The sequence below is a fragment of the Ctenopharyngodon idella genome, chromosome 14 (genome assembly GCF_019924925.1).
Source record: "Ctenopharyngodon idella isolate HZGC_01 chromosome 14, HZGC01, whole genome shotgun sequence".
In the NCBI taxonomy this organism is placed as follows: domain Eukaryota; kingdom Metazoa; phylum Chordata; class Actinopteri; order Cypriniformes; family Xenocyprididae; genus Ctenopharyngodon; species Ctenopharyngodon idella.
In genome coordinates, this window is record NC_067233.1 from 17,119,242 (window position 1) to 17,133,295 (window position 14,054).

Genomic DNA, 14,054 nt, shown 5'->3' on the forward strand with positions numbered 1-14,054 from the left:
AATCTTTAAGTGTGCCTTCCCCTACATCCTTTTTTTTTTTTTTTTTTTTTTTTTTTTGTACTTGCACTGCAGGAGAGCTATTTGTGTCATGAATTATTTCACGGACTACTTAAGCCCAGCTCAAGAAAGTGACAGACAAAAACTCTGAATTTTTGAGATGAAAAATGTATCGGTGAAAGAATGTGGGCGGGTGCCTCCTGACAGTACCACAAGTCACGTTAGTCATACAAAACAATTGCCAAAGGGGGGTAAAGGAACCAAAACCCTTGCAAAGTTTTCAAGAATTAAATGAAATGTTTGCCACAGGGGGTTATAACCATTCAAATGACTCATGCTGTTTTACTTTTTTCTTCCTCTGTGGAAAATGCATCTTATCCATCATATCTTACAAGTTTGTCTTGTCCTTTCAGTTCTCAGCTCTTACTCCCACCTATCATTTTTCTTTTTCTGAGCAAGCCTGACTATAACAAGTTTAAATGAGGCTGTCTAAAGTATATTTTCCCCTTGTATGTTTTTATCACAGGCTGGACATAAAGAGAAGAGTGATGCCCTCAACATGGCCATCGACAGGATGACTAAGAAGACCCGTGACCTGCGCAGACAGGTCTGTTCACCATGAAGCAGTGCTCATAAACACATTTATTATGATTATAAGCATCAACAAATATATTTTACGTCTTTCTCCATAATGTATCATGACTGTCCCTCTTTAGATGCATGTTGTTTACATTGCATATTAAAAATGAATACACCAAACCCAGGTGCTCTGAGTGATCATACTCTAGCTAAGGATTTGTGTTTGTGTATTTATAATTTCAGCTTCGAAAGGCTGTGATGGACCACGTGTCAGACTCTTTTCTGGAGACCAATGTTCCACTCCTGGTATTGATCGAGGCTGCCAAGAATGGTAATGAAAAGGAGGTGAAGGAATATGCCCAAGTTTTCCGTGAGCACGCCAACAAACTGATTGAGGTAGGCACCTGTTTTCTGCTCTATAAAGTGCCAATTACTGTCCCTCGTCTATGGCGGATTTTAAATTCTGGAATTGATTCAAAACAAATGATGGAACATTATTTGCACTCATCCAGACTAGCTATTCTTTTGTTCAACATGGCATCTCAAAGAGAGCACACATGAACCATGATTGTAGGTCTGTTGTCTTTGGTTAAGACATTTGTTTATTGACATTTTAGTATTTTTTTTTTTTTTTTTTTTAATCACTCAGATAAGCTTTTGAGGGACTTATCATGGCCCAATTAGAAGAGGCGTCCATGATGAAATGCACAGCCCAGTCAAGACCCATAGTTGAATGTGTTCACACAATGTCAAAAATTTGAGTATCTGACTTGCTATTGTAGTAGTTGTAACTTGCATGAAACCAAGTGTGAAATGTTTTGCTAGACTAGATTAAAATTAGAGATGAGTCAGAATAGACGGCCCAACCGATTAGGCTGGTCGACCACTGAGTTTATCAGAATTTTTTTTTTATTTTTTTTTTAGCCTTTATATTTTAGGATGCTGTGCTTGAAAGGGTATGATTTAAGAGACTTTTCTTCTCTGAGAGGGTTTTAGTATGCTGACAGCAAGCTTGAACGTGCTGCAGAGAAGTTGCATCTCTAAAATCATCCCCATCAAAGCATCGCTTTTGTAACAAATTTGCCGCCTTCAACAGATTTCAAGACAATTACTGTCAGACTTCAAATCGCTTGCTGTGAGCAACATTCCCATTATTATGTATAATCTGTAGATCTTGTGAGGACTATGATAGCTTTGTGCAATAGAAGTTTTTAAATATTTAGCCTTATTTGTTAGATCATTAGATATTTGTAGGATGTCTGTCAGTTACTCTGTTGACAGGCTGTGCCTTTTCAACGTGAGTCTAAAATGCCCTAATTATACCAGATACTAGGTACGCCCAGCGCACGATTCAATATGTATCGCGATACTGGGTTCACAATACGATACGTATCACATACGTATTGAACAAAATGTAAAAAATGAAACTGAATTCCAGTAAGTTTTATTTCAAAAACATTTCCAACCAATTTCCGATAACTTTGTTGTACATACAACTTAATAAAGAATTTACAATATTTCAAGATTTAATTGAACCTTCTGTATGTAAATTAACAATTGACTAGTACTGAATTGAATTCTGTACTGAACTGAATTTTAACATGAAATTAGAATTAGGATAGCTGAAATCTAAGATAACTTAAAGCCGTAAATCAGCCGGGGGGGGGAATCATGTTTCTGAACCTGACAATACAGAATTATACATATACAGTAGTCAACATTTTGAAGTGGATCAAAAAAGTTCATCAAAGTTGTCCTAAGAACTAAGTTGTCCTAAGAAAAAGGTTTTAGGACAACTTTAAAAAAGGTTTTGATCCACTTCAAATGCTGACTACTGTAAATAATGTAAGCTAAGCATTATTTTACTGGTAAAATAGTTTTACTCTCAAGATCCATTAATGTACTAAAAACATATTTAAATCAGTTCATGTGAGTACAGTGGTTCAATATTAATATTATAAAGCGACGAGAATATTTTTGGTGCGCCAAAACAACAAAATAATGACTTATAGTGATGGCTGATTTCAAAACACTGCTTCATGAAGCTTTGGAGTGTTATGAATCAGCGTGTCGAATCATGATTCGGATCGTGTGTCAAACCGCCAAACTGCTGAAATCACATGACTTTGGCGCTTCGAAGCGCTGATTCGACACAAGATTCATAACGCTCCGAAGCTACTGAAACTCTGTAAACTTTAATTTTTTTCCTAATGCAGTACACTCATGCTTTCAATGCATGCATTCATTGAATCTTTTACACAAGCCATTCATGCAGATTATACCCTGTGATAGGAACGGTAACACTTTACAATAAGGTTCATTTGTTAACATTAGTTAATGAATGAACTAACATGAACTATCCATGAGTAATACATTTGTTAAACTGCGTAGGAGACTGATAGCAAAAAGTATTCTTGTCGCTTCATAACATTTAAGGTTGAACCACTGTAGTCACATGTGACCTATATAATATATTAGGGATGTCAATTTACACATTCCCATGATCGCACGTCGATTAAATTAACGATCAATTAATCGTTAGCCTTAATACTGCAAAATGTGTCTACTGCAGTGGCATATAGTCAACAGCATGACAGGGTGTGCAAATGCTGCTCAAAACGCCATGTTCCTCACCAAATGAATGAGAAGTGTTTTAATCTAAATACAGGACTAGTAGAATTGTAAAATGAGTTGATGTGATTGATCATTTATTAAATTACTTCAATAATCAAATATAACGACTAAAATAACGTGTCACACGCCGCCTCAGATGCGTGCTTGTCAGAATGTGTACTCTTGTTGTGAACGCATTCTTCCTGGAACAACGCGCTGAAAACGGCAACTAAACCCAATGAATTCACAACGATTTATTAAAATAGTGTTGTAATGTTATGTAATATGACAGTCCCATTCATAGTTATTATTAGTTGTGCATTGCTGTTTGAGCTGTGTGCGCTGAATGAACACCGGTAAACTGGACTGGAGCACTTTGTTAGCACGTTAGTTAACTCGAAGAAATGTGTCCTATATGAGATTAATCAGATATATACAAAATAAACATATTACAAATTATATCTGCACAAAATGACGCAAATATACAAGTGAACTTGAACTTGTGTGCTATTCAGAATGTCATGTTATGGACGTGCTCTTCCTGGAGCAACGCGATGAAACAACTAAACCGCAACTAAACCCAAATAATTTACAATGTTTTATTACAGGATTGCTCTCTTTATAATGTTATGTAATATGACAGTCCCAATCATAGTTATTATTAGTTGTGCATTGCTGCGTGCACTGAAGCTGAAGAAGATCACCGGCACACTTTACTACAGTGTTAATTCTTAACCAAATGCATCCTATATGAGAGAAATCAGATATAGATAAGCCTACACAAAATAAACACAATATTACAACTTACATTTGCACAAAACAAAAGGCTGAGAATGCACACGCAAACTTATAGTCATGATGATGTAACTCCTAGCTGTAAAAGGTCCCAGACATAACTCCGGCGCACTCGCTTCATTTTCCTTCGTGTCTGCTTTACATGTTTTGCGGTTGAGCAGCACACACACGCATGAACCTGCTTAATTGTCGATCGGAGTTTTATTGATTAAATGCATTTAAATGTGTTATCGACAATTAATCAATCTAAATGGCTAATTTAGAGTGCCTTATGCCACCCACGAATCAAGAAGAAATGGAAGCTGTCACTTCTGCAAGTAGTTAGTACATGCTTGAAGAAAATAAAAACTTTCCATTCTGATTTCAAGCTGGTGTAAAAACAGAATAAATTTTAATCTGTCGCATTCCTGCATGAATAGTTATGGCGCTGGCTATCGAAGTCTCTGTCATGACTGCTTGATCTGAGCGAGCGTGTGTCAGCCCTTTTATCTTTTATGCTTCATATTTTTGTGTGAAGTGTCAGACAGGAGTCAACAAACGTATATTTTATATCATGGGGCAAATGCAGCAAGGCTTCTGGGTTTACAATGCCGCAGCCGAGGAATCACTGCATTTGTATGGGCAGTCACAACTGTGAATCACATTTTAAGCTCAGCCAAAGAGTGAAACTCCTCCGAGCCCAAGGTTAAGTGCTGCCTCGGTGGGGGAAACGCGAAACAGCTGGATATCCGGTGTCTTATTGATGAACTTCGAGAAATCTGCATTGTTGTGTCTGTTTGCGGTGACCGTATTCATGACCGATAAATAGGTTGCGTCTCTTGTGGCGTTTTATTTTCCAGATAGATGTTTTCATGCAGAATCACTGGGGGTTTTATATCTCATGCTCACATTGGCAGGGCCAGTGACAAGCTGACAGAAATGTTAGCTATCCTCATTAGTTTTTCAAATCTGTTCATCTTAGTCCCCGTGGTAACACGTCATGCAACGACATTTCAGAATGACCTCTCCCCACAGGGGGCAGGCCCAGCCCTGTGTGACACGCTCATACAGGAGAAGGACTGGTGAAGGAAATCAAAGTGAAGGGAAAAGGAGGGGTAATGAGTAAAAGCCTCAGAGTCTCACCAGGGGCTAAAGATAGTCGAAGCACAGCACATCACATCCGTATTCTTCTCTGCCGCTTTTCTCCCTTCCTCCTCTCCCTCACATTGTTTTTCGTTGCTTTGATTTTGACACAAGTCTGTGGTCGCACCATATGGATTCCAACCATAATCCAAACACGGATTACATGAACAAAACATGGGCTCATTTTGATAATTCCATTTGAGAGGCATTTACAAATGATTGTGGTTTTGCGTACTTTCCTCACTTATGCAGAGGAAAGGTCTGCTTTAGTCTGCAAATGTTACATGAAAGCTGTTATTTATTAATGTTAATCATATGAATTATTAGATATTTGAAAAACAAAGTTATTATAAAAAATGATTATAAAGATAACTGTATTGAATATTGGTGTGTTTATTGATTTTGCTGCCAAAAACTAATCTAAAAGCTTACGTTACTGGTGAGGCGACTGTAACACAGCTTCTCATGGGTTATTTCTTTAGTATAAAGCAAATTAATAATGCAGAAAGCCCACATTCCAGCTGGGTTAGAGGGTCAGCTGATGTTTGACCTTGTGTTGTCTGCTTTGTGTGGTAGAGAGTAGGTAGAGGGGTTTTGAAATATGTAGGTTGTGGGAAAAAAGATCTGCATTGTCTGGAATAGCTGGAGCGTCTCACTCCTGGTTAGTATCCAATCTGTTGGCAAGGAAATGTATTCTTGTGCATTAGGGATTTTTTCCGTATTCATGTAGTTGCCTTCTGTTACAAAACGAACACAGTGGGCTGAAAATGATGTGCCATATATGGGGATTCCTCTGTTTGCTGATGGCTTACATCACTAAGGATGGTCTAATATATTTTTGACAGGCAGTGAAGACTTGCCTCGCAGCAAGAGATGGTTGAGGAGGGGAATTTATTTTAACCTCTCTTAACTCTGCACTCTTGTCCTTCTATATGGTTAAATAATAATAACCCCAAACTTGTTATGCTGAGCTTTTTTTCTTTTTCGTTTTCTTTTTTTTCTTTTTCTTTTTTAAAAATGACATGGCTGAAAATGAAAGTACTTTTAGTATACATGTAAAGTTTTTCAGTTCTTCAAGAGATGCCACATTGTCCCACAGATTTGATGAAGCATTAAATAAAGCCATCAATTTCATTTATAATAAATTTATACAATTATTAAAATCAGTATGCATTATCTTTTATACAAATGATAAACTGTAAACCATGCACGCGCACACGTATATCTAGAATATAAGTATAAATCGGGTTTTCAACCTTTTTGGACATGCGCCCCCTGAAGTTTATCTAATTTTACTTGCGTCCCCCCTACCCCCAACCAACGCCAGTATCATTGATATACACTTTATGCGTTTGAACATCATTGCTATATTATTTAATATGCTGCGTATAGTGTGCAAAACCGTGTCTACAGCTATAGAGGCCATTCACATTCACACTCAAGATCATTATTTTAAATGTAGATGCACGACAAGCGTGGTCAAATAGAGAGCGACGGTATTGTGAGGCTCGTGGTGTGATGCACTCGTTTTTCCCAGGCGCATTTATGCTGCAGCGAGATGAGAAAAATCTTGACTTTTCACAATGTCGCAAGCGCACATGCAGGCCATGTGACAAGAACCAACCGATCAGCTTTGCCCTTTTCCGTAACAACATTAAAAGCTTAGCCAAGAAGGACTGACAGCTGATCATAGCTGTTTAGGGCAGGTTTATTTATCTAGCAATGGTAGAGCTAATATAATGGCTGGAAATCCATTTATCATTTGCTGAAACTTCCTCGTCTTCATGGAGAACGGCAAATGCAGACACTACAGCAGTGTAAGCTCCCGAGCGCTTTCGAAAGGAGAAAGCGGTGCAGCCGTGTTTTCCACACGTTTTTAGACATGACGCATGAACGGCTATCCACACTGGACACAACAAAAGCAACTGTTGCAAATAGATTTGGTCTTTGTTTCAGAAGTGGCGCATTGGAGTAAGTCAAAAATAGACAAGACATAAATTTACGGTTAGGGATTTTACGTGCCACTCGCGTCCAGAAACTGAAACATTAAAAATATAAACAGCTTACCAAATGTAATGTGACAGCCTTTTTTCACTCAACTTAAATGTTTTACCATCGCTGGTATTCTTGCTTTTTACACGCCACCCGTCCATGTTGTTTTTAGTTTTTGCTCGAATTCAACTGCACCAAATCTGGAGATCTGCCGTTATTGTAGTAGCCAACGATTAGCTGGAAGAATAGTCAAATTGCCCCTTGTAGTGGATGACTAAATATTTGCTTGCAAAATCCCCACATTAACTTTTTTACTCTAGTGTATCTCTCTAGTGTAACTCTCGTGCCCCTTTTAATGGGTGTTGGCGCCCCCCTCGGGGGTTGCGCCCCACAGGTTGAAAACCCCTGGTATATCTCATTTTCAATGTTTTGAAGCACAGCCAGTGATCACTGCATGTTTATATACATTATATAATTATGGAATCACTATTATAATATGGTGCACATTTAGCAAAATGCTCCTTTGTAGAGTTCATTTTTATAGCTGAATATGGTTTTCCTGAGGTAAATGTGATGTTAACGAGACGTATTGTAAACGGTTTTATTTATGCCTTTCAGCGGTTGAAACACTGATTAAGTGATTATATGTGACGTGATACAAATTTTGGAAAGTTGTACTCTATCTTTTAACATACCTTCAGATGTTCATTCATATTTATTTCGCACTGTAACTGGTATTAAAGCGGAAGTAATGATCATTTCACGTGCGCTTCGCTGCGGCTTTGCTTGAGCTACCGCGATCTGTCACGCCACATTAAACAGTGCCAAAATGGTATTTATATTTTGAATTTCATAATAAAATGGACAGAATTTGAAATCTGAGACTTTGTTTCATATCAAAAGTAATAATGCCCAAAGTTTATTGTTATTTATTGGATGAGAGGCGTGCTACAATTTTCCGTTCATTCATCAACTGAAAACAGGATAGATTTATTGATTCTTTTGATTGAAGAATCGATATCGGTTCATAAAAATGAGAATTGATTAAAATCGGGATATCTATCTATCTTTTTTCTTTTTTTTTTTTTTCTTTTTTTTTTACCCAGCCCTATAATTTAGTTTCTCAAAATGTTAATTTCTGCAGTCTATTTAAAAAAAAAATAATAATTTGAGTTATTTTTTTTTTTATCGGTTTGAATGAATGACTGTTTTTTTTTTTTGTTTTTTTTTTAAATCAGTGTTTTTTAAAAAAATCTCTTTAAATTATTCAGTGACATACATTTTTTACAGTCACTTGTCACCATCTACTAGTGTAACAACGGAATTGATAGAATATTTATTTGAAGCGTCAAATAAAGTTTCAAAAGGAGATTTGCTCTATTTTGGTTGCTAACATAAACGTTTATATCCGAACTATAAACCTTTATCCCAGTACTTATGTGATAATTTGAATTATTGTGATTTAAAAAGACTGTTTGCGAAGCTGTTTCATACCTATACATGACAACTGCTTTCTCTGGGTCAGCAGCAAGACCAACACAGATTTGAATATTTGCTGTGATCGTTCTTGTCAAAGGTTTAATAGACATCGCTGAATTGCTGTAATTTAGGAATAAGATTGCGTTGGTGTTTGAATCAAGATTGTGATCATTTAACAATCGAAAGTCTAATTCCAGAATGTTTATTCTGTGAATAATAACCTGCTTTTACAAATGTGGCCCACATTCCACAAATAAGTCAGGAGATTTATAGTGTAATGCTATTTTTTTTTTTTTTTTATCTCTCTCTCTCTTACTCTGTTTAGAGTTTAAATATGGATGTGGTTATTGCTGTAGGGATTGCAGTTTAATTTGCAGTACAATGAAGCATCCATGGCTACGACAGGGAAGGAACTGCAGCCAATACTTCTCTCCCCTCCTGATCTTTTTACTGCTGCAGAAGGCATGAAGTCGGCGTAAAAAGTGCCAGCTACATATCGCCTCATCTCTCTTTCTGTCTCTCTCAAAATAGCGTTCTAAGATACCACCATTCATTCAAATAGTTTCTTTTGTATAGTCCTTTATGTTGTAGTGAGTGCTGGTTGTGGAGACCCTCCTGGCAACCTTCATACATCACAAGAGTACTCCACCTTTATGTATTTGCTAGGTAAACTTATTTGCCTCCACATCCCCCCTCAGTCTGAAAGCCACTTGAACTTCTGAAATTGCAGGAAGAACAGCAACTTGGCTCTTGGTCGCAGAAACAGTGGCGGTTCCATTTTTTTAATACCGTGAAATGCATCATTCCTGAAGAGGGATAAAAATAGAACCAGCTTAGTTTTATTGCCTCAAGGCCTTGTTCTCAAAGGTTCCTGGCTGCTCAATGAACACGGAGATTTTAAGGGACTACCACGTGCGACAGGGAGAAAGAAAGCGGAGAGAGAGAGAGAAGACCAAAGAGGGGCGGGGAATTAGTTAGTGTTGCAGTTTAATCAACTTCATAGATTTACTTAATTTACTCCAATAGTAGTTTATTTGTTCTCATTTTTACTAGGGATGGGCATTTTTCAAAAATTCACAGATTCAAAAGATTTATTACTCTTATCTGTATGACCAAAAATGGAGTATTTATTGTGCAAGTGATCGCATCGGCACCTCCATGTTAGCTGTCATGCAGTAAGCGTGCTACTATTCAGCTTTCATACACCCACATTTTCCAGATTAATGTTAAAGTGTGCGGCCATGTAAAGTTGCTACTACTTGCACGTTTCAGATGATAAGCCGTATGAATGATAGGCGTCCTGTCCAATGTACTGTAATTACCACATAGACCTAATGATCTGTCCGTCACACTGCGTGACTTCGCCACTTCCTGTGGATTTCCCCCCCCCCCCCCCCCCCCCCCCCCCTGCGACTAATAAAATTTTGGTTGACTAAGCCTCTTCTCGTTGAGTAACAGTTAGTCGACTATTACGGGGCAGCCCTAATAAAATCAATGTAGTAAAATTTGAATAGTATTTTTATTTTACAAATAATAATTACAGATCAAACGAATATTCGACTATTCGTACAGTCTGCACTCCCCTAATTTTTTTTTTGCATGCTTATGTTCTATTTTGTCTTCAATGCAAAATTAATGCAGTTACATTTTGAAGGGGCAGTTCACCAAATGTTTTTTTTTTTTTTTTTGTATTTAGAAAAACTAGACAGTGCAATGAAATTAAAGTAGTATTTTCAAACCGTTTTTAATTCGACACTGTTCATTCTAAAGCTGCACGATTAATCATTAAAAGATTGCGATCTTGGTTCGAACACCCTCACAATCTCATTCCTAAATGACAGTGATTCCCGTGTCTATTTCATCTCCAGACAAAATCACACCGGAACATTTAAATCAGTGTTGGCGCTGCCGCTGACCCAAGAGAAAGCAGTTAGGCTATCTAGATACAAAACATCTTCACAAACAGTCTTTTCAACCACACAGTACTGTTATTTCGTTTTACAAATATTCAAATTATCACAGAAGAACTGGGATAAAAGTGTATAGTTCAAATATAAACACTGATTGTCGTTAAATCATTCATTCAAACCGATTTTAATTAAATAAACATTTTAAGTAGACTGCAGCAATTAATGTTTTTTTCAGAACCTCTAGTAAATTACATATTTTATTTAGTTGTCTGTTCAGAATCATGGGGAAAATCGTGATCTCTATTTGAAACACAGAAAAATTGTGATTCTCAATTTATCCAGAATTGTGCAGCTGTAATTCATACCACTTCTGTAATTCATACCATTTCATTTTGATCATTATGTTGCCTCAAAAACTAAAACAAGACGGAAGAGAAACTGTGAATATGATAGACATTGAGTTGAATGAAAACTTTGAAGGCATATCATATCATCTAGAGCAATACATATACATTTTCAGTTTGGTGTCACATAATGTTGAGGCACTGAACTCATTACGTGAGTCATGCTAATGGAACTATATATACTCTCTATATATAAAGACTGTGATTTTTCTTCAGGAACCTAAATAAATTGCTGTTGTTGTGATTTGATTTTTTTTTTTTTTTTTTTTGCTCTGAATCTAGAAGAGTATATATTTACAGTTTATGTGTGTGGGAAGATCTACCGATCAGTGCGATAATATACCTGAACAGGAAATGAGAATCAGCTCACAATTAACTTTTGTTCCTCATCCTCATTTTGCTTGACGTTTAGCTGCAAATGAGACCTGCATAAGTCATCAGTGAAGTTGTTTTTCAATTCCTTGTTTTGAGCTTTTGCAACACAGAGTTTATCCGCTCTGCTACATACTGTATGTGAACAAACTCGCCTCTCCATTGACCCAGCGGTACCACAGAGGGGTGAAACACCATCTGCACTGATAGGATGTTGCTGTAAGAAAGAACAACCTCTGGAAGAGGATCAGTCTTTGAATGGAAATGACTCTGGAAATTATGCAGAGCTGCAAGCTATTGATTGACATTTTTGCAGGTCAAGCTAGTTAGTGTTAGACGTAAATCAGAGATGCTATTAAAGTGCCTTTGTCGTAACATTGTCTTTTCTTCCTTCCTTCCTTCTTCATTGTGGTCTTTGCTGGCATTTAAGTGCTGTATTGTGGTCCTTCCTGGGTGCAGGTCCACCATCTGGTCTGGAAATGGACCAGATCCTGCTGACTATGGTAACTTTGGGATGTGTAGATGTCATTCCTCAATGTAACAGGTACATCAGGTGTTATGGAAGTGTTCCCAGTTCCGGTTGACAGTAATTAACACACAACTAGTTAATAAAGGTGTCATGAGCATATTACAGGGTAAAAATCCCCCAGGAGAAATCTAGTGTTAACTGCTTTGCTCTCGGGCACCATGGGTAATGGTCAGGGATTTCTCCTCGTGGGGATCAAATCAGCAGACGTCTTGTTGCAATCTGACAGAGTGGCCAATAGATATGCAGTTGAGTGGCCCTCAGGACATATTTCCATCAGATGCTTCATGTCAAGTTGAGTGTGTATCATGGTGACCGTATTAACAAAAGGTGTGCTTCAGATTCTACCCTGGCCATTGGAGACCCCCTTCCCCCAGCTACTGTGGAGTCTAGTCAGATGAGATTTTAGCCACTAAAGGCTATTGCACGTACTGAAGTGCTCCTTGTTCAAACTGTTGGCATGTATACATGTTCTTAATGCTTGAGTAGTGTGTTTGCTAATGGCACCCTGCTGCTTGAGAGATTCCCAGTATGGTGCTTGAGGGAGGGAGAGAGAGCGCGACTGTGGTACTCCTGTAGTCAGTGGGGCGTTTTCTGTGACTACGCTGAGCTCTGTTCACATTTACACTTCACTTGTGTTCTGGATTTCCCATTCCTGGCACAGCCAATTCTCGCACATTACGATAAGGTAGAGTAACTCCAAGCAGTCCCACTAAACAAATATGAGTGAAACTCCTCAGTAACATTTAATTGTGCTCGCGCAGCCAGAGCTAGGCAGCAGGACCCTAAAATTCTAATTTCTTGCTTCAAAAAATTGGCCGCAAATAACAACTGTTTGCAAAGAATGCTGGTAAGGAGAGAGATTTGTGGGTCAAAATGACAATTTACTCTATAACACTATGAACATTGGCAACAGGCAGTGGGTTTGCTTACCTCAGCACTCTAGATTTCAGCAGCTTGTGAAGTTTCTGAAAGTGTCAGGAATATTTCCCTCTCTCACTTTCCTGAGGTAACAGCAGCCTGGCAGACTGGTGATTTAATCATCTCCATGAACCACTCCCTGATGCTGTCAGCCATCATCTTGTGAATTATATGAAATATATTCCCCATGTGGGGAGACAACCAGACCTCAATTTCAGGCTTTGCTTTTGTTTTGCCTTAATCCTCTGGGGCGCTTTTTTCCTGCTGTATTATTTTACCATTTTATCAAATAATCAGATCAACAGCTGACAGCAGGTGTGTTAAATTAAAACTGTTTGAGGGTGGGAAAACTTTCATTTATCATGTCATAAAAAGCTGCATTATTTTCTGTTGTAGGTAGCTAACCTTGCATGCTCCATCTCCAACAACGAAGAGGGAGTGAAGTTGGTGCGGATGGCCGCTTCCCAGCTGGAAACACTGTGCCCTCAGGTACGCAGCATTTCACCAATGCCCCTGTGGCACGTCCAGTCTGCCCTCACTCAACTGCTTTGACATCTTTTTAATCTGAGCTCCAATTACTCTTCCTTCATCCTGAGGCTTTGACCTATCTTTCCATCAAAATAAACATGGCTTAATCTCGATCGTAATCTTAAACAATCGTACTGTGTTTTGGATGGTGGAGGAGGGGGAGAATGGGCTCAGATAATCAATCTGCATATGTGCAGCTGTGTTTTTGGTTCTCTTACGTCTTAGAAACGGATTAATGGGTTGTTTGTGGTAATTGCAGGTGATTAATGCAGCCTTGGCCCTGGCTGCCAAGCCTAACAGCAAGGTGGCCCAGGATAACATGGATTTGTTTAAGGACCAGTGGGAGAAACAGGTGCGAGTGCTTACTGACGCAGTGGATGACATCACTTCCATTGACGACTTCCTCTGCGTGTCTGGTAAGCCAATGTTACAAAGTGTACAGCTAGATCTTGGCTCTTACACATTGTGTTAAATGATTTGTTCACCCAAAAATGAAAATTCTGTTATTTACTTACCCTCATGTCGTTCCAAACGCATAAGACTTCCGTTCATCTATTCAATTCCATTCCATTCATCAAGAAACAAAGATATTTTAATGTAATCTGATTTCTGTCCACTCATTGACAATCTGTTGGCAGTCCACGCAACTACAAATTTGATGCTTTAAAAAGTTCATAAAGAGATTGTAAAACTAATCCATATGATTGAGCAGTTTAGTACAAATTTTCTGAAAGCTACAATCACTTTATATGCTGAACAGATTTAACAGACTTTTAGTCACATATAAACATCATCAACGCACACATTAAAAAATGG

At 38.1% G+C, this 14,054-nt stretch overlaps 1 protein-coding gene across 1 annotated transcript in view; it reads left to right on the forward strand.

The window, feature by feature from the left end:
• ctnna1 (catenin (cadherin-associated protein), alpha 1) overlaps positions 1-14,054 on the forward strand; it is a 103,755-nt gene that overhangs the window by 57,712 nt on the left and 31,989 nt on the right. The window contains exons 8-11 of the mRNA XM_051859598.1: positions 524-604; positions 820-972; positions 13,107-13,199; positions 13,498-13,654. Coding sequence (XP_051715558.1) covers positions 524-604; positions 820-972; positions 13,107-13,199; positions 13,498-13,654 — 484 coding nt within the window. The remainder of the gene's footprint in view (positions 1-523; positions 605-819; positions 973-13,106; positions 13,200-13,497; positions 13,655-14,054) is intronic.